Raw genomic sequence first — 21,431 nt, 5'->3', positions numbered from 1 at the left:
AAAACCTTATTTACTTTACATACAACAATAGTTTAATTATATATTATAGACTTATAGAAAGGGACCTTCTAAAAACGTTAAAATGTATGACTGGCACGTGAAACCTTCAATTAAAATGAAGAAATGAAGACTCGGCATACCACTTCTGAAAGGTTGCCAACCCCTGGTGTAGATGTCCCCGAGCAGGGATTGTTGCTTTTACCCTGGGTTTGACGGTGATGCCACCCCATCCTTTGGGCCATGAAAGGTGGGAGCGATAAAGGAATGCTTGCTTGAAAGCTGGGCTCAGTTCCACGTGCTGCTCAACTCAAAACATTATTCCTCGAGCCAAGGTTTGCACATGCCTCAAGAGCCACGTGGGGTGTCACAGGGTCACCTGACTCAGGAGCAGGACTGTGGCAACGGGGTTGTAGAGAGGAAGCAAAATTATTCAGCCTCAGCCATTGCACAGCCCAGTTGGAGAAAAACACTGGATGGGCTCCTGCTTCCTCGCCCTCTAGGAGCCCCAGCAACCTGACATTCCACGGCCTGAGCTTGTTCTCCGGGTCCACAATACCGTTTCCGTAGAGCTTTCATAGTCAGTGGTATTTTCAGTTGTATTGGCGTACAGCCCACAGATGCCTGTCTCCAGAACCCCAGTTTTCTCTCCAGTCTGCTGCTTGCAGCCATGAGCCAAATCCTACCGTCCTCAGTCCATGATGATCAATGTGGTCTCAGTTCTATCAGACTTTTAGCTGCCTCCCACATCCCACAGCAAAAAACAACAACAGCAACAAAAAACCCTGTGAAAACCACTTCAGTGTCAACATGAAGTCCGAGATCAGAATGAGACTGAATGCATTTTTCTCTAAGTAGGAAACAATTCAGTTTGGGAGTTAATTGTGAGCTCCTTTAATTAAAAAAAAAAAAAAGGATATCCATGAAATCATATCTGTATCTAATCAGTGGTTTGGTTTTTCTTTTTAAAGAAGCCTCATTACTAGTTTTCTGGTTTATAGGAAAGCATTCAGAAGCTATTTCACTCACAGCCTACTTTGTATCTGCTGTTGTTCAAAAGCTTTTAGGCCTGAATTTTCAAAACTAAGCACTGTGGGATCTCAGCTTTCAGATATCCAGCTGGAGACACCTTAAAGAGCCTGCTGAGTGTATGCCTTCGGAAAATCAGATTCTGTTAAGATGTCCCAAAAACTGAGGCACCCAAATCACTCGTCACTTTTGAAAATGTGGACAACCTAGAAATGAGTCTAGTTGTTTGAACTGCCATTTGACTGGGAGTCTCACAGCTCCTTCTTACCATGTGTGATTTTACTGCTGAGTCTGTTCATAGGCACCGAGCTTGGCAGGAGCTCCCACTCCCTCAGTGTGCAGAAACTTTTGTGACTGGGGAATGGAAGCAAATGTGCACAGATATTTTCACTTTGACAATTACAAGTGTCTTAGTAATGTTGAGGATTACAATGGCCAAAATGGCATGAATAGCTAGTGATTCACTTACTTAGCTAGCATGGCACTTCCAACATTTTCTGGGCACAGTTGTCCTTTGCTGTTCTAAAATGCTTACTGCCCTGTTAGTTATTATCCTAAAACCCTAAAAGTCTGCCACAGGTTTTCCTATCCTCAGCCTGGAGGCAGCATCACATTAGAGGGAATGTGAGTCAGGAGTTCGAACACTGCTTAACATACTTTTAACTTGACCATGGTCAGATGATGTGGTATCAACTGGGGCTTCTTCGGATTACTGCAATATGATTAATACATAATATTACAATCATAATGATATCAGTGCTGGATGGACATTAGTGTTCCCACGGCTGCTTTATCGCCAGTGGAACGTCATTGGTGGCTGTGCAGCAGCTGGAGGTGTGAAGATTTGAACATTTGTAGATATGCCTTTACAGCTGCCCGGCACGACAGTCTTACAAAAACTGTGTTGGTAGGCTAGGTCCATATAGAAAATCTTTGAAAAGTGTCCGTTTCTAGTCTGCGCTGGCTGGAAGAGCAGTGTTCATGGTTTGTTAGTGTGAAGCATGCAAGAATGGTGTTTTAACAGCCCCAAATCTCTGTGCTTCAGGTTATCCTCTTGTAAGAAGATGGTCCAGTGGTTAGAGCAGCGGTCTGGGAATCGGGAATTCTGCATTCTATTCATGGCTCTGCCATTAACTCATTGTATGGAGTTGGGTAAATCATTTGACTTCTCTGCTTTGGTTTCTCCATCTGTAAGATAGTTTTCTTACAGGGGAGCTGAGTCTTAATTCATGAACCTTTGTAAAGTGCCTTGAGAGCTAGGCCTGAAATGGAAGTGCAAAGGAGCATTATTTCTGTTACTATTAAAAGTGGACCTAATAATTAGTCAGTGGTTGTAAAATGCTTTGAAGCTCTCAGATGAAGGTGCTTTACAGGCACAAATTATTATTACATTGTTTTCAGGGTCCGCTGGTTTGGGGAAACATCCCCTCTCTGCTCGTTGATCAGTTTTATCTCCCCATCTGTCAAGGATTAGTTTTTTTTCTCTCAGCATTAAAGTTGGGATTTTTCAATAAACTCTGCATTGATCTAACTGTGCTTCCATTGAAGTCAGTGGCAAAACTCCTATTGGTTTCAGTGGGAGCAGAGTTAACCCAATGGAAATCTCACCTCAACTGTGGGAACTGCATTAGATGGTTAGTACATTGTTGTGTGTCAGAAGGGTGGTTGGGTTTTTTCTTTTTCTTTTAATGTTTGAGTCTAAATGTTCTTTCTCGCAACTTGTGGTCACAAGATACGGTTGAGATATTGCAAGGAGCCTAATGTAACTAAAAGGATTTGGCAGGCTGAATTTCAGCCCACCATCCCAGCCAAAGTAGGAAGTGGTTAGGGTGGCCAGGAATTCAGCATGCGTCCCCTAGATTAATTAACAACAAGAGTTGGCTCTGTGCCACCCCAAGCAGCGGAGAGATAAAGCAAACAAAGGATGGTTAACAGTGGGGGAAGGAAGAGTTTGACTTTGCTGTGGCTAAAAGGGAAACATACAGATGAATGATTTATTATATGAGTTCTCCCAGATCTGCAAGTGTTTTCTGTCTTATGTTTCTCGTAAAGGACTGCAGGCACACTTTTAGGATCTGAGAGTCACAGTTCCCAAGATTTGAAACTTTGGCAGAGGGGTTTTTTAAGAGATTTTGGTGCCGCTTCACACTCCCCTGCTCCCTACCTCCAGAGGGTGCTGTGTGCATTGGGTGATTTCTCCATGTAGCCTGTTGTGTCCTGAGAACAAAGCTGAAGGGCACGAGAAAAAAAGCGGAGAAATAAGCTAAATCTTGCCAGAATGAGCCCAGAAGTCTCTGGTAGCTGTAGCCCCCCAGATTTCTTGGCAAGTTGATTTCTGTAACCTTTTTCTCCTCCTCTCCAACCCCCACTTCCCATTTTCTATCTGATTTCTCTCCCCTCCTCCTGGACTGTAGAAGATTCTTATCTGTTTGGGTCAGGGCTGATTACCCTAGCAAGAGTCCTCTGCCACTAATCGCCAGGACTGACTGCTTATTCTCTGACATGGAGTACGTATCACCCAGTTCTCTTTAGGCCTTGGCCTCATGCCCTCTTGCTTTATCAGAAGAAATGGCCTCGACTGGAGTATTTGCTGAGATCCTGCTGTCGTTGAAGTCAGTGGCAAAACTCCCATTGGCTTGTATGGGAGTGGGCACTCTGAGAACAACTGAAAATAACTGGTAGTGAGGGGTTGGATCTCCATTTGAGAAGCGCCTGGCAGGGAGTGGAGTAAGGCCGTTGTTCACAGGAGTCAAAGCTGCCAAAGAGGTGCTGCTGTTTCACTACTGTACAACCATTTAATGCTGGTCTGAATCTGGGACATTTGCTGGGATTGGAACTGCCCAGGGCTGATTTCCAAAACCTGAAAGGGTCTCCGCCAAATCGGGGCTGATGACAGCTCTGCTGCTTTCATAATTGGCAGCAAATGTAGGTGGTTATATTTTGGGTTCCTTTTTATGACATGTTTCTATGACTGTGTTAACTTTACATGCCATGTACAGAGCAGTTACATGTACAGCATAACACACAGATGTGCTCCAATGTCATGGATGTGCCTATGAAACTTTGAACCATGAGAAATGGAGATTAAAGGGCCTAAGTTACCTTGAAAAAAAATCACCTTTGTACGGGAAAATACTGTACTCTGTGGAGTTTGCAAGTAATACATAAAAAGGTCAGTGGCATGCTCAGGGTGCAAGTGACTGCCATATTTGGGGTTGGGAAGGAATTTTTTCCTGGGTCAGATTGGCAGGTTTTGGGGGTTTTTTTGCCTTCCTCTGTAGCATGGGGAATGGGTCACTTGCTGGTTTAAACTAGTGTTAACGATGGAGTCTCTGTAACTCAAAGTCTTTAAATAATGATGTGAGGACATCAGTAACGCAGCCAGAGGTTAGGGGTCTATTACAGGAGTGGGTGGGCGAGATTCTGTGGCCTGCGCTGTGCAGCAGGTCAGACTAGATCAGTGGTTTTCAACCTGTGGTCCACGGACCTTTGAGGGTCCGCAGACTATGTTTAAGATTTCCAAAGGGGTCAGCATCTCCATTCAAAACTTTTAGGGGTCCACAATTGAAAAAAGATTGAAAACCACTGAACTAGATGATCATGATGGTCCCTTCTGGCCTTAAAGTCTACGAGTCTAAAAATAAATATGTTGTTTTCAATTTGTTTGCTTTTTCATTGTTTCTCCTGTATAGCTAGTTTCTTTCTTGCCAAAGAGACCCTCATAAATATCAACAGGGAAGCAGAAAAAAACTTTTTATGATATTTAAGTATAATATTCAGGACACACTATTTAAAAGGCAAAGGAATGATGTATCAGAAACCAGTTTCTTGAAATTGGTCAGTTTCAAAAATAAAATAAAATAAAATAAAATAAAAAAAATCCAACTTGAGTGTGTCATTTAAATTGGAGTTTTCAGACCAGAACTCAATAGGAACATATGTATTTGAGGGGTGTGAAGGTTTTTCAGGAGCTGATGGTTTTGTGGACTGGTTTCTTTTATGCAGAAAAGTTGTTGGTATGCTAATGGTGGGTATTGTCGTTGGTCCCTTGCTCCTGCATGTTGCTTACTGTAGAATCAGGGTCTTAGCTAAGTTGTATTTTAAATTATCTTCAAGGAGGCCAAAAGTCCTGCGATCGAGTAAAATACGACTCAGCACAGCTAAGTGTGATAGAACCTGACCTTTATTGATTGGGAAGTTATTTAAAGAAATAAGATGACTGCATGGCTTTGCGGGGTTGGTAATTGTATTGGAATCTTTGGCTGCAAAAACACTCATTCAAATAAACAGGTCAATTCATGATGGAAAGCCTGGACTCTGTGACAGTTTCTCAGAGGCTTTCATGAGATGGTGAGTTATTGGTCTTGGTCCAGGCTGGGACTTTCCAGGGTCCTGCGGGAGTTACACACCCCAGGCCCAGATCATTCAAAGTATTTAGGCACCAGGGGAGTGAGGTGCCCAAATACCTGGGAGGCCCAGTTCCCATGGAAAATCAGCAGGAGCTGGGAGCGTATTTCCTATGGCCCCTTAGAAAAATCACAGTCCTCGCTATTTGTCTCCACCTTGCTCAAACCAGCAGCGTGGCTGCCGCTATTTGTTGCTGTGGCTATCAATTTCCTGAGAGGAACCACAGAATGCCTGGACACGGCCAATGAGCTCCCTTGTTGTCGAACAAACAAGGGGGACTCTCACATCTCACATTTTTTCTGTCCTACATTGGATTTTTCTGCAGAAGGGATAAACACTAAGAATTGAATCCTGACACTGGGCTGTTTTATGCTGTCTTCTGGCCCTAAAGACACTTACTTCGGTGCCACATTGAAGAGAATCAATGAAAGAAATTGCGCTTATTGAATGGAACTTTTTGTTTTTCAGTTCCTCCACAAAATGACGAAATGTTGGACTCTGAAAGAGCTCAAGAGCTCTCCTGTGAGGGGATAACTCACATTTTGCAGAGCATCTGCCTTCCCTAGGATTGGTGGCTTATTTTCCTAAATCTTAGAACTGAACGAAAAATGTCAGTTACGGTTCTTGAGAACGGATAGAACAGGAACCAGTGGCCCTGAAGATATCTCAAAGAATTGGCCTCCTGAAATAAGCAATTTTAGTAGTGACATTTTTAACTGAAAAATGCTGCCATCTGTCATAAATCAATATCTCTGCACCTCAGAAAAGCAGATATAAATGCTTGTAAGAAAACAGTGGAAAATGAGAGCATTTGGGATTATCATGTTCTATTCCGTATACATGATCACATAAGTAATTTCTCCACAGGCAGAAAATCTACACAAGTTTCTTTATGTTGGAGCTTAATGTAGTGTAGTGGTTGGGGTTTTGTTTTGTTTTGTTTTTTGTTTCTTTTTTAGTGATCCATTCCAGCTGAAACTTGTAAGGCTGAAGTATGTTAAGTATATTGGCTTAACAAAAACGATTGTGAGCATTGCTGGGGCAGATTGACAATTAATTGTATTTTGTAGGGCCATAAAAATTCCATTTCTGCTGTGGAAAGTTTTAACCTCTTCACTACCCTGGAACTTGTTTCAAAGAACATTAACAGGGTTCATTTCCGCTGATGGCTCCCGCGTGGTCTGTAACAAGATTTTTTTTGGAATATGAACATTTTCTTTTTGCTGCACTTTCTAGCTGGATCTTGCTTAGGAAATTATTCACAGACAACATTTTTTTCTAAAATTATCTCAGTTCTGTGCTTTCTTATAATATGTAGTGTTTATTTTGAAGCAAAAGGTAAGATATTACTGAAAATAAAAGGAAGATTATATATATAAAAACTCTTACCCTTTTTTAGACTATATATATATATATATATATAAAAACTCTTACCCTTCTTTAGTATATAGTCTAAAGAAGGGTAAAAGTAGAATGGAATGTCTCCTGCAAGCTTCTCCATGGAGAAAGGATGTTGCTGAACAGAACACCTTGGGTCTTAAGCACATGCTTTATTGACTAGGGATGGCTTAAAGCAGGGATTGGCAACCTTTGGCACGAGGCCCGCCAGGGAAAGCCGCTGGAAGGCCGGTTTGTTTACCTGCAGCGTCTGCAGGTTCAGCCAATCGCAGCTCCCACTGGCTGTGGGAAGGGCGGCCAGCACGTCCCTCGGCCCGCGCTGCTTCCCGCAGCCCCCATTGGCCTGGAGCAGCGAACCGCGGCCAGTGGGAGCTGCGATCAGCCGAACCAGCAGATGCTGCAAGTAAACAAACCAGCCCGGCCCGCCAGCGGCTTTTCCTGGTGGACCGCTTGCCAAAGGTTGCCGATCCCTGGCTTAAAGTATATGCCTATAGTTAAACACTGCTAAATTGGGGCCTAAATTCAAACATTAAAGTGTGAGGCAGAGATATTTTAATTGTGCGTGTTGTATAATACCTAGTGATTTTTGTGTGTTTTCTGGAAAAATGTTGTAAAATTTGATGGACAATTCCGTCGTGCTTTTAAAAGGTAGCATGGAACAGCCAGCAAGGACATTTTTGGTTAGCATTTTGTTTACAAGAAGCATTTTATTAGTGAAGTGCTTTGAACTTTACTTACATTTAAAGTGCTGTCAGCTCACAAACCGTCAGAACCTCAAGTTGTGTTTTCTTTACCTTGAGACCCCACAGAGAGAGAGAGAATTTCCTTTTGGAGGTGTCTGCTGGGAGGTACAGCTTCACCAGGGGAAATGGTGACGCGAAGGAACAAGACCACAAGTAAACAAGAGCCAGAGTTCCAGTGTATACATCTGATCGATAAAGCCGGCTTTGATGGCAGAGAGAGCTCTGACGCCAGCCGAAATGTGGCTGTCAGAAGTTGTAGCTGCCTATAGTGATAGTTGTTAAAAATGTGGCCTGTACCACCATTGAGGAAGGCAGTATAGGGCTAACATACTTCTCTTTTTGAACAAGCATGGCTCTGTCCAAAAATCCCTCCTGATCTTGTTGTCAGCACAGAAAGGGCAGCATGCAAAAGAGGGGGGGGGGGGAAATCGGCTATTTATTTAAATTGCAGGGATATGACTTTCTGTCCATTGCCCCTGCTGTCTGGTGAGTGGTAGAGCCTAATGGCTGGAGGCGAAACTAATACTTGGCAGTGGATAAGACACAGAGCAGGCTCTCTTGTAATAGAGGCTGGCTAAAGTGCTTGCTTTATGTCAGGGTTGCCAGATGAGTTCATCTTTTCAGGATTTGTTTGAATACGCGGAGAGATAAAAGAATGAAAACCAATCCACCTCTGCACAGGCACCCACTTTGTTTAGCTGGGGAGACTGCAGAAAGAGACCCTTTAGAAAGCTTTCCGGAGGCACAGCCTTTTCATTTGAACCTTTTAACTGTCTCTTTTCAGTGTGTTTTATTTGCCTTTTGGGCCCTAGATGAGTTCCCTTTTCAGCTATTGCATGGCTTTTAAAAGCCATTATTAGGCCACTCACCCCCAAAGAAAAGTGGGATTGCAGGGGAGACTTTTAGCTGCCTTGGCCGTCCAAACACGGTTAACTAAAACTAACATCCGTCTCTGCTCTAAACATAGGAGATGTTTCACATACTTTTTCATTGCTTACCTCCCTCCTTTTTTGGATATCCTTGAAAGGAACTGAAATGAGGGAAAAAGAGATGAAGTGTGTTGGCTGGTTGTTTTGGATTAGAGATGTTGAGTGGGTGTGTGGATGGATGTGTGTGTACACACCCGTATGGGGGTAATTGATTCTCAAGTCTTGTCTGGAAGTTCTTTTAATAAAGGCATCTAATCTGCGTTCATCAACGGTGATGTAATGATTGATTAGGAACATCCTAGTTGAAAAAAAGTCCTTTGTTTACTCTACTCCAGACAGGGAAGAGGAATTCCTATCAAATTATTGCATATTCTTGGAAAGTATGCATACTATCGGGGACACTAACAGCCTGCTATTAGAGCTGGAAATGGATGTAGTGCGTATGCTGCATTCCTTCATTGTTGGTTTTATTGGACAGAAGGCAGAGCGATTTGCAGTAAAGAATGGAAAACACCTATTAAAAATGTCTAATGCTGGCTGTTCTAAAGAATTTTACTTTTAACTCAGTGCAAAATCAAATTTTGAAGTTATCCTCTCTTTAGTTTGTAGGGAAATTTAGGGTTAAGTGGTAATTTCTGAAAAATATAATAACAAAAACTACTTACCTAATGGGCAAACAGGGCTTTGCAAAGGTTCTGAGGTTAAACAGATGCAGAACTCTGTAATTGCTACCAGGCTCCAGACCTTACAGATGAAAAGCCACAAACTTTACTGTAGCTCAGACTATTGGTATGACTAAGACAATGTGGGACAACAAAACTTAACAGTTGGTGTGGGGAGGGGATCAGGTACGTTGGGCATCTCAGATACATGATATTCTAGGGGAAAGATGATCTAGAAAGCTAGCAAAAAGATAAAATTTTTCTGCCCAGCAAATGATGTTTGTTTACACTGTACACCATGGAAGATTTAATTACAAATAAAATTCATCTGCTCAATACCTGCTTTCTGTTCTTTCTACGATAGTTCTGTCTGTTAGTCATCCTCTGCTCTCCTCATAAAGTTTAAGCATTTCAATAGAAATATATAACTCTTTGTTTTAGTATTTTATAAAGAAGAAAATGGGCATGCAGACCTGGAACAAAATCTTATTCTCACTGGATGGTAATAGACAGGGGGAAATTGCAATATAAGGCCAGGTTGGTTATACTCATTCCAAACTCCTTGAATTCAGTGGGTTGTACAGACAAAACTGAGGACAGAATTTGATTTGGCTGATAGTGTTTTGGAAATCCTTGATTGGATGAGACTTCAGTCCGTACAGATTTATGTTAATATCACTGACTATATTAATGCATTTTTGCAAATACTGCAGTAATACTGCGAAGAGGTTCAGAAACTTCTTTTTAACCAGTTCCTGAAGTCTTAAAATTTACTGTTCTTCATTCTGATTAGAGATTTGTGAAGTTGAAGAACTTGCTATGTCGTATTTGGATCTAAACTGGTCTTTTTATGAGTCAAAATTAACTTTGACTATTCTTCCCTTACTCACTCTCCTAAAACTGCATGTTCCCGTGACTAGTGCCTGGCAAGTGATCATGACATGTTTTGGGAAGAGCAGAGTCCAGTTGACAGTGTTTATTGATGTGCTTGGATATATGTTCATCATGGAACTGTGGATGAAGTCATTACTCTTCCAGAGTAAGCATGCTGATCATTTAACTCCCCCGTAAGCCATGGGCTGTAGGTTCTTTCGAGATGGTAAAGGAGATAAAGACTTTTGGTCAAAGGGTTAAAGAAAAAAAAATCTTCAATGTTTACAAATTCATTGTGCTGTGAACCGTCTGGAGAACTTGGAATGGCTCTTTATGATATAGTGACTCACTGAGCTGTTTCCAGCCCTGTAGGAAGATGGAAGGGAAATTTGCTGGAGTTGGGATTCATTTTTTGCTTTGGAGCCCAAAGCAAACAGGTTGTAAGGGTGCTTTTGTTTATGTAGGTCAGTGCGATGTGTCGAGCCAAAGGGCTAAGTTATGTGATTGTGCTGGATGTTACTTCCCTAGAATAATTTTCTTAGTTGAACAGGAACTTTAACTTCCGCCCAAAGGTTTGACAATTAACTGTATTCAGTTTGACACAGCCTCTCCATGCTAACGCTCCGTGTATCAGAAGGCAAATGGCAGAACTTTTATAGCTGGGCCTATTAATATCTGACGTTGGACTTAAAAATTGTAGTGTAAGATGGGATATGCCGTTTGGGGTTTATGAGATGGTGGAAGGCTAACCTTGTGACTGGCTGTGAGCTAGTCAAGAGCTGAATAAACCTCTCTCTTACCGCTGGGTGTGTGCATGTGAAGAAAGGCAGGGGATACAGTTTTAAAGACGTCATCTGTGATCTGTAGAAGAAAAACGTGGGTATGACTTCAATGTGAGAACAAAAGACTCCCATTTTCTCAGTCCAGCCTATGTAACTTGCTGATTTTCTGGATTCGGGCTGAGATTTTCAAAGGCACCTACTTAAGCAACTAACTCCCAGTCAGTTTCTGTGGGATTTGGGCACCGAACGCCCTGATGCCATTTTGAAAACCGCAGCCCCAACATTACCCTCTCTAGTTATTCCATCATGCAGCTGTTTGTCTTTTGACAGTGATTCTTATTGTGAAAAGAAAAAAGATCGATAAGCAGTCGCTTAAACTTATATTGTCATTTTCATTGTGACTGTAATTCTGCTCGTTCCACTGCTGGATCGAAACCTTTTCATAATGATAGGTGATGCTCTCATTCATTTTACTTATTGGCATTTCTAAGGGGTCCGTCGTCATAGTAACCCAGTGCCATGCAAATATTCGTGAACTCCTGCTCAGAACCCCATGTAAATATTAACATCCCCATTTCACAAGGGGCTGGAGGCACAAAGGGTCAGATTTTTAAAGGTATTTCGGCACCTATCTATAGAAATACCCTTATGAATCGGCCCAGAAGTGACTTGCCCAATCAGTAACAGCAGAACAGCTCCGTTGACTTCAGGAAAGCTACTGTGACTTGTGTACATTGATGTAACAGAGCTGGATTTGGTATGCCATTTGTTACAAAGAAAGATTTTGGTGGAATTTGGGCTCCTGAGTGCAGAAGCTAAATATCAAAGGTAGCTCAGGAATGGAAACGTGTTAGTGCGAAATGGGTGTATTTATTGCTAAACTCACGAATGTCTTATTTTCTGTATATATAATACCCTATACCAACAAAATTAACTTTCCATTGGCGATATTTCCCTCCTGTCCCTCCCCTTTTCCCCCATCGCTGGTTTAAAGATTCTGAGTGTTACTGGATGGGCGTTGGGATGGAGAAAAGGGGAAGCTGCAGTGAATCCAGTGTGTGTTTACTGCTCAACCATCCCACTTGGCCTAAATGTAACTCCATCCCCACCCTCACTCCCAGGGAAGCCAGAGTTCTCCTGCAGTATGTATAGGAACACAATGCTTACGCTAATGCACAACAACTTTGAGCTTTCTACAGCAACTTCCTTTGTCTCGTTTTGGATTTTTAGTCACAGAGCTGGGATTAGGAGATCGAGATATGTGCTGCCATTTTCTTTTGTTCTTGCAGCGTGTGAAAGTGATACCTGTCTGAACGTCCGTGTATATTTTATGCAAAATTCACCTATGAACTTGTGAGTAAGACATAACCAACCGTGGTTTTTGAGTTAACCTTTCTATTTTCCCTTTGTTGGCTAGGCCGTAGTACACAGTGGAGCTGCGGACTTCTGTTTCCTTGCAGATTCACCAAGTCTCGCTGATAGAATCAAATAAATCTTCAAAACAAAGGCCGTTAGGAAAAGACTAAAAGAGCTACATCTGTATAAATTGGCAAAGGGCTTGTCTGCACACACAAACTGTAAGGCTTTAACAGTATAGTTAAAGTAGCCCAACCCACCTAGTGTGGATGCAAGGGAAGGGAAATATACTGTATTGGTAGAAGGCACCTTCATACCAGTATAACTATGTCCACACTGGGGGATGTGCCAATTGAACTACTTGAGTAGAGAATCACACCCCTAACTGAAATTGTTAGGGATACAGACCAGGTCACAGAAATGATTCACAGGGTAGTGCTCGTGGTAACGAGATAAAGAGAAAGTATTTAGGGTGGTACAAGGAATATCACTTGGAGTAAGAAGGGAGAAATTAAGGCTGAATATTAGGGAAAACTTCCTGACAGATCTATTAGACTGTGTAGTGATCTCCCTGGGGTGGGGGTGGGAGGGAAGCCCATTGCTAGGGGCTGTACAAACTGGAGTAGAAAACGTACTGTTGAGAGCAGTCATGGGAGCTGGATTAACTAATAGGCCTTATGCATCTTCTGTTTCTAAGATCCTGGGAAGAAGAATCTTGTCTGAAGTACATCGCCTGTGTAATATAGGAGTAAATTCAGCCCCAGGATCCTACCTTGTCTTTCATCCAAAATTTTAGTAGCTTGCTTATCAAAGGCACTCGGACTAATTTTTTTGTGTACGTGTTAGAGCTACTGAGGGTGCAGCTTCTGAGAAATCCTGTTTACAACCAGAGCAGTCAGGGAGCCAAAAGATGCTTTTAGCCCTGCCTAGCCTTTTATGGAGGAAGCTGGAAAACAGGTTTCAAAAGCTGGAGGACTCTGAGGGTGAACTCCGTGCCACATTGAAGTCAACAGGAGTTTTGCCCTTTACTTCAATGGGGACAGGATGTTGCCCTGAATTTTTGGTAGTTGCTGAGCACTGGCTCGCTCCTTTGTATAAGCCACCTTAAGCAACAGGGAATCATCTAGCAGGTCTCGTTCCCCACAATGAAAATGCCTTCAAACCTCCGGGTGGGGACTCTGTAGAAACAGGGCTGGAGCTTCTGCCTGGCAGGCATTCACGTGGATGTGTGAGTGTGTTGGGTCTGGGAGATTCTATATACAGATGTATGGGGGATGGAGAGAGCCGTTCTCATACTTCTGTTGAGGTTGGGGTGTGTGACAGCTCACGAGCGTCCACATAAAGGGGCATTCCCCGTCCTTGTCTTGCAGCAGTCAGTGCTTGCAGCCAGATTTTTGCCAGGCTGCTCTATGTTTAGAGGTGGAAAAGCCCAATTACCCACCATTTTTCTCCTCCTTCCCGCTTCCCCCCCATTAAAGTTGTATAGTTACAACTCAAGTTAAACTCTAACAAAGCAGCTTAATTCAAAGACTGTTAATGGGAAGGAAAGCCCATTCCACTCCAGTGTAATTTGAGAATGAAAAGAAATGGGGCTGTAGGCCTGTGCTTTAAATCCAGTGCCTTAATAGAGTCTCTGAAGCAAAATAATGGCATCACCCTGTGTGTGAGTTAATCAGACTTGATGGCATGAAGGCAGAGAGGTCAACAGGCCACGGTCTTGTGATATATTGTCAGGGAGCTTAATGCAGGGTATAGAACAAGGCCGGCTCAAAGCAGAACTCCTTGCCGGGTTTATAGCTCTGGGACCCTTGCCCAGAACAAGAATGTTAGGCGTATTTTATACAGAAGTGGCCAACTTAGATTGGTTATGAAAAGACCAGTCCCCTAACAAATGAAGTAATTGTTTTCTTTAATTTTTTGTTTGCTTATTTATTTAAGCATGGCACTTGTAGCTAAACATAGTTTTGCCAACAAAGTAAACCATTTAGGACTAAACAAATCTGAAGCAGAAAAAAATCTTACTCCAGAGTTAACCTCCATTAAAGAAGAGCTTTGTATAGGTGAAGGAAAGTATGCATCGCTCACTCCTCTGAGGGGTTTAATCTGTGCACTTCATTAGTATTTTGAATGCCGAGAGACCTCTGACGTGGAGCACGTACGCTGTATATCAGTAATAGCTGGAAGATCTAAGCTAAAGTTAATTGAAATGCAGCTGACTCAAATAGAATGGAGAATATGGATGAAGAATCTCTGTTTATTATACGGTCATCCTTGAAATCACAGAGTGGATTTTTGGAAAATAGCCTGTAAGCATCAGGATTACGTGTTTGGAAAGAGCCCGTTTCACCTTTTAGGGCCCCTTTTAGAGATGTGAATTCCTGTACAGTTTCTAGAGGCACTGTAAATAGTGATAAGCATGAACTTTAAAGGCGCCTCCAGCTGTCCCAATACCTCCATTCTTCATTCAACATGGCTCAGAGAAGGAAGAGGCCTTCCTGTTGGTCAGGAAGATGAGTAATTCAATGTTATATACAAATATTTGTATAGTTTTATGGAAAATATTATACCCTTGGCATGAAAGGGTGCCTCACATTTCTTGTTCTCACTAATGATACCAGAGCCTTTGTCAAAGATTGTTAGCTAGGAGAAATCTTCCAGAATATACTTGCATTCAAATCCTTTACCTTGACAGGTAATAACATTTCATGGGTATATCCATGCATTACATGTCAATATGAGTTTGCCTTTGAAAACCCAGGTACATTGGTTTATGAAAGTGAAGGCCTGGCTGAAGTAACTTCTGTTTTCAAAAGTGAGTTGGAAGAAATTTCACAGATATTTTGTGTCCTTTAGTCTCCGAGATTGTCAAAGGGGAATATTAATGTTTAAGTTAATATGGGAGTTTATTCCCTGGTATTCTGATAAAATGCTTCCCCCCTCCTCTGACATCAGGGGTAACATGAAGGAACTTGCTGTGGTTCTGTTGGTACTTGAGGAAAAGTGCAGTTGGCCAGCAGATATGTGTGATACTAAAGTCTGAAACCGTGCACTTGAGTCACCATCTTCACCTTTAACATTGAAAAGCAAACCATGGAGGCTATAGATCCCAGGCTCCGGTGTCCCAAGACAGAGCACTGCATGCCGAGACTTTTGGTTTCCTTGACCCCTACCCATGTGTTAAAGAGGAAGATCTCTACTGTCGGCTAGGTTTCCCCTTCCTCCAAAAAATTTAAGGGGCTGTTAATGTCACTAATCATGTGAGTTAATATGACTCACCTGATTCCGTGTTGCAGGATCAGCCTGCTAAGTTGTAATCAGTGCTACTAACCAGCTAAGAGTTTGCACCGTCTGTTACATTTTTATTTTGTTTCTCCCGACCCACCACCCAGTCTGGCCTTCTTGGTTTGCATCATTCTCCTGCTAGGTCTTGTCTTTTGGACTGTAAATTCTTTGGGGGCAGGGCCTGTTGTTTATATGTCTGTATAGCACCTATCACAATAAGTTTGCTTGTGGCCTTTAGGTGCTATCACAATACAAATGTTAAAGTGTAATATATGGGATCTGTGGGATCCTGACAAGTCGCTGGAATGGCCCACAGCTTAGACCGTTTGGATGGCCCTGATCTAGGCACAGAGGGTCTGCTGTGGGATTGACTTAGATAGGGGCTTCTTTCCTTGTGTCATTTTCAAGCGATAGTAATTATTAAATGGGTTGTTTATTCGTGTGTGACTTGAAATAGGTCAATGCTATATCAGCAACCTTGAATGTGTCTTTGCTTTTTTCCCCCACAGATGCCAGTATGTCGCCTGATGCCATTAAGCAGAGCCACTGGTGTAATGTTGCCTACTGGGAACATCGGACTCGAGTGGGACGCCTCTACACAGTGTATGAACAGTCTGTCAGTATATTTTATGACCTACCTCAAGGAAATGGCTTCTGCCTCGGACAGCTAAACCTGGAAAATAGGAGTGAGACTGTTAGAAGGACTCGAAGTAAAATCGGCTATGGGATTTTACTTAGCAAAGAACCGGATGGTGTGTGGGCCTACAATCGCAGTGAGCATCCTATCTTTGTCAACTCCCCAACACTGGACATTCCCAATTGTAGGACTTTAATAGTACGCAAAGTGATGCCTGGCTATTCGATAAAGGTATTTGATTACGAGAAGTCTTGCCTCTTACAACACGCCACGGATCTGGATTATGCAGATGGGCCCTACGACCCAAACAGCGTTCGGATAAGCTTTGCTAAAGGATGGGGGCCATGTTATTCGAGACAGTTCATCACGTCATGTCCTTGTTGGTTGGAGATATTACTCAGCAACAATAGATAACAATCAGCCTCTGCCGAAAGAAAGGAGGAAAAAAAAGAGAGCGAGAGAGAGCGAGAAACACAGACTATTCCAAATATCATCTACCTAGATTTAATATAAAGTTTTATATATTATATGAAAATATATATTATACTTGTAATTATGGAGTCATTTTTACAATGTAATTATTTATGTATGGTGCAATGTGTATATGGACAAAAAAAGGAAAATGCACTTTGGCTTATATAATTCTTACAATACGGATTTAAAAAAATTATACAGCAAAAATAGGAGAAAGCCCTAATTTTGATGTATGGTTTTTTGAAATATTATTAATACCAGACAAAAAGCTAATACCAGTCACTCATTGATAATAAAGTATTCGCATTATAGGGGGTTTTATTGTCTTTTTTTTTTTTTTCCAAAGAGGGAAGAACAGTTATTTTTCTGTCTTTAAATAAAGTTCTGAGCAGTCTCTCCTCAGGCATTCTGGAGTCAATTTAGATTTTCCAGAGTGAAGATTGCAGGCTCGAATCCATGCCAATTCATTTTTAAAAAATCAACTCCTTTCTGACTAGAGGGCTCCAGTTGTCTCCAGTGCTTCATACATGAAGGGAGGCCAAGATCAAGGGGGTGGAAAAAAGGATTAAAGAAAATCTGTTTAGAAATGTAGTTGTGTATGCTGGTTGGGATGTAGTGAAGTGTGTATGTGCGTACACACACATTTAGCAAATTAATGGGTGACAGGATTGATGGAAAGGACAGAATACAATCGGGGGCCTGATCCTAAAACACTAAGTCCACTGGGATCAGTTTGCGGTATCAAGGCCTTGTAGCTATTCAGTCTTTCTCCAGTTCTTAGTGAAGAAGCCCAAGATTTTAAAAAGCGACTGGCAGTTTTGGGTGCCTCCATTTTGGAATGCACAACCTGATATACCTTGAAGTAGCCTGAATTTCAGAAAGCTGGTGATGGGGGATGGATCACTTGATGATTCCCTGTTCTGTTCATTCCCTCTGGGGCACCTGGCATTGGCCACTGTTGGAAGACAGGAGACTGGGCTAGATGGCCCATTGGTCTGACCCAGTATGGCCGTTCTTATGTTCTTAAAGTGCTTGAGCACCCTTTTGAGAACATCATATGCCTTTTAAGTGTCTCAGATCAGGCACCCAAAAATGGAGGCACCCAAGATCTCTAGTCACTTTTGAAACACTGTTGAGGCATTTTGGCCCCATGGTGGTGGGAAGTTTGCACTGCCACTCTTCTAGTCTATATCTCAGCCACTAAGCTAAGACTGCAGGGCATTGTTGTAATCACATTTGGATTGTGAGGTGCAGTTGTGATCAGAAAAGTGACTGAAGAAAAGGCCCTTTCTGCCTTAGCAGATCTGCACCCTTTGTGAATTCAGGGTAAAATCTGCTTACTTTTTGGATGAAAGATATGATTTTCCTACCTTTTATTCCTGTTAGCACGCCCAAGCCCACCCAGCTGGGGGGGAATGTTGAGAGTTTTCTGGCTCCTGCATTGTTATCAGTACAGTTGATAATTGCATTGTTCATTTCTAATGTGGCTACCTCTTGCCAGTTTATTTGGAGTCTCCCTGTATTTGTTTTCATAAATCCCCAGTTTCTGAAGTCCTGTGTGATGAGGTGAGAATTTCAGCTTTCATTTTAAAAAGTCCGTTTCTAGCCCTCATAGTTGCAGAGAAAAGCTTGAAAATGTGACCCCGAAAAATTAATAAACTAGAAGGCACATCAAAAAAACACCAAATTTATTATTTTTTGTAGCAATAATGAGTGAGGATGCACAAGCCAGGCAGAGTACCGCTCAGTTCTCAAATCCTAGGGTGAATTTACAAGGCTGCCGTCATAACATAAGGGCGACCATACTGGGCCAGACCGATGGTCCATTTAGCCCAGTATCCTGTCTTCCGACTGTGGCCGGTGACAGATGCTTCAGAGGGACCGAACAGAACAGGCCCATTTATCGAGTGATCCATCCCCTATTGTCCAGTCCCAGCTTCTTGCAGTCAGAGATTTAGGGACAACCCAGAGCATGAAGTTGCATCTGAATCCAGTTATACTTTTGGCCTTTACAACATCCCGTGGCAACGAGTTCCACAGGTTGACAGCGTTGTGCGAAGAAGGACTCCCTTATGTTGGTTTTAAACCTGCAGCCTACTAATTTCATTGGATGACCTCTGGTTCTCGTTTTATGGGAAGGAGTATATAACATTTCCTTATTCATTTTCTACACACCACTCATCATATTATCGACCTCCTTTGTCTCCCTCCTTAAATCATCTCTTTTCTAAGATGAACAGTCGAAGTCTTTTTAATCTCTCTTCATGTGCAAGCTGTTCTGTACCCCTAATCATTTTTGTTGCCTTTCGCTGTACTTTTTCCAATTCTAATGTATCTTTTTTGCTATGAGTCGGCCAGAACTGCATCAAGGTTTGGGTGTACCACATATTTATATCCTGGCGTTATGATATTTGGGCAGTTAGAAAAAAAAATCTTCTCACTTGTAAAATAAGCAAACTTGATTGGGAAGTCAGTGAGCCACAAGCGTGGAATGCCACGGTGCCATTTTCACAGTCACTTTTCAAACTATAATCATGCTTTAAATTATTTTTAATTGGGACCAGATTGGTTGATGTCATGCAGCATAAATATTAATATTTTACATCATTATTTTTCTGTTTATTTTACAACTGTTGTCGGGATGGTGTCAAAACATGTAACCATCAGTTAAAGCCAGCTCTTGAGATATTGTACTGATCTTTTTCTTTTTGCCTAGTTTTGTTGCATAAGGCCATACCAGCTACATTACAGGCTACATCTGGCACATGCAGTATTTTAAAAGGCCACTTTCATATTGTGTCACTTAAAAAAAGAACAGTTCTCCCTCATTCCATTTCTGATAGTAACTTTGATTAACTTAAAAAAAAGTCTAATTTACTGTTCACCATTTATGATATTTACCTTTTTCAAAGTTCTTTTTGCCTTCTTCATAGTTACAGTCCAAATCCCACTGAAATTCAATGAGAGTTGGACACTGAATGCCTCTGCCCATTTGAAAAACTCCAGCCTTCATGCATTTTAGTCGGTCTGAGCAATGAAAAAAGAGTGGTTTGTTTCATTTTCTAATTCACATGTACTGGCAAATTCCTCCGGGTTTGGATAAAACAGTATGGGGGATATTTTAAATCCAAACAACAAAAAACCCAAGCCAAAACCCTTCCTGTTTCCATTATTCATTTACTCTTTCATGTCACGAGAACAATTGCAGTGCTACATTGTATAAAACTTGTTCTTTTTTTATCATGCTTGTATTTAGGGCTTTAGTAGCTGATGGTCTCCTTTTAAGCAGGGCACCCACATTTTTTCACATGGGGGTCCAAAATGGCAGTTTACCAGAAGCCCAAAGGAGCTTCCATAAAATAGATCAGTTTGTACTACCTCTAACCTTTGATGTGGATCAGGTTCTGCCTGTGGAGACTACAAGTCCCAGCATGCACTTCTGTATCACTGAAGTACCCAGGACCCAAGGTCTGTGCAGGCCACTGCCCAGTAATAAAGATGAACTTGCCATAGTGTAGAATGCCATAGGACATACTCCTATCCTCCCTGGCCAGATGAAAACCACGGGCCTGATTCTCCACTGCACTGCCCCTGCTGTCATCCTTTGAGGCCTATGCTACCATTCTGATTGGATAGCTTTACCTCCGACAGGTGTAAATCAATTCCTAGACACAGCCCGGCAGAGTCAGGTTCCATCTATTTGTAACGTCATTACCTGGGATACTAACAACATCTTGGCTTTATAAAATAGAATGAATTTCTGACATCCCATTTACTGGGCCCTGTTCCTGCTGTTTTATTTTTGCACTTCACTCAGCTTGGACAATGTTAGTGGCTTTTCCTTGAACCCAATTCCTGGCCCGTATCACAGCTCCTCATGAAATAGCACAATGGTAGCGATCAGGTTCCCAGGGTGCAATGGAACAGTTACATTTAGGGGGGGTTGTTTTTGTTTTTTAATTTCATGCACACTTTTCCATGAATAAATCTGGAATCCAATTTCAGTTGACAGCAACTCTTGAAATGTGATTTAGGTTTTAGGAAGAGGCTATGAACTAAGACATCCACTTTTGTTTTTCACTGCCAAGTTGGGTCCTTTAATATATTTAACTAGGACCTTTTAGTCCTTACCCTGTTCTAGATTCTCACTGTGCTTAAGTTAAATCTTCTGTGAACTCAAGCCCCTGCACTACTTTTGAACCTGATGGTTGTTTGGTAACTATAAATCAGCACTTCCAACAGCCTTCATTGTGGTTTCAAGCAGTGTCGTGTTAAAAAGACCTTGTAATCAGACCACCCAGAACTCACTTCTAGTCACTTCATGAGTCATGCTTTGTAAGTTCAAGAAACCCAGCCTCAACACGATAGTTTTCAGAAGTCAGATAAAAATGAAAAAGAAAAGAATGTTCCCTCTGGCCTCTGACGAAGGTGAATAAGCTTCTCATTTTGCCTTTTCTGAGACTACCCTCAGCTGCTTTTATTTCACCAGTATTCCTTTTCTAGATTCATGTCGTTTGGTAGTGAGTGAGCCAATGCACGTACTGCCAGTGTGCTTCAATCCTAGCTGAGAGGCACCAGCTTTCAGGGCGGGAGGGTAAATCAGTCTTCATGTCTATTCACATTTGGATTTCCTCAGCTAGAACTACGCACAAGGGTCACCTGTGGTGGTGTTTTTTTGGGGAGTTGGACACCTGTTTTCTGGGAATGGGAGGGAGGCCACAGACATATTTCACACAGGTGACCAAGCAGCCATCTAGCGATAAACGAGCTTACTACTAACAGGCTGGATTTGAACTAGCAAGTACCTCTGGACTCCAGTTCCAACCTCCCACATCTTCCAGTCTCCCCTGTTTTCACACTGA

The 21,431-nt window shown here is 42.0% G+C and overlaps 1 protein-coding gene across 4 annotated transcripts in view; it reads left to right on the top strand.

Annotated features, from left to right (window-relative positions):
- Positions 1–16,878, top strand: part of SMAD6 (SMAD family member 6) — a 73,112-nt gene extending 56,234 nt beyond the window's left edge. For 3 of the 4 annotated variants that reach the window (XM_005300727.5, XM_042856563.2, XM_005300726.5), the window contains one exon: positions 15,968–16,878. In XM_005300727.5, the coding sequence (XP_005300784.2) occupies positions 15,968–16,509 (542 nt within the window). In that variant the 3' untranslated portion in view covers positions 16,510–16,878. The remainder of the gene's footprint in view (positions 1–15,967) is intronic. The other variant, XM_005300728.5, reaches the window with a different exon arrangement.
- Positions 16,879–21,431: the final 4,553 nt, after the last annotated feature.

Source organism: Chrysemys picta, chromosome 10 (genome assembly GCF_011386835.1).
Source record: "Chrysemys picta bellii isolate R12L10 chromosome 10, ASM1138683v2, whole genome shotgun sequence".
Lineage (NCBI taxonomy): Eukaryota > Metazoa > Chordata > Testudines > Emydidae > Chrysemys > Chrysemys picta.
The sequence above is the reverse complement of the archived record's forward strand: the minus strand, read 5'-3'. Positions and strand labels throughout refer to the sequence as shown.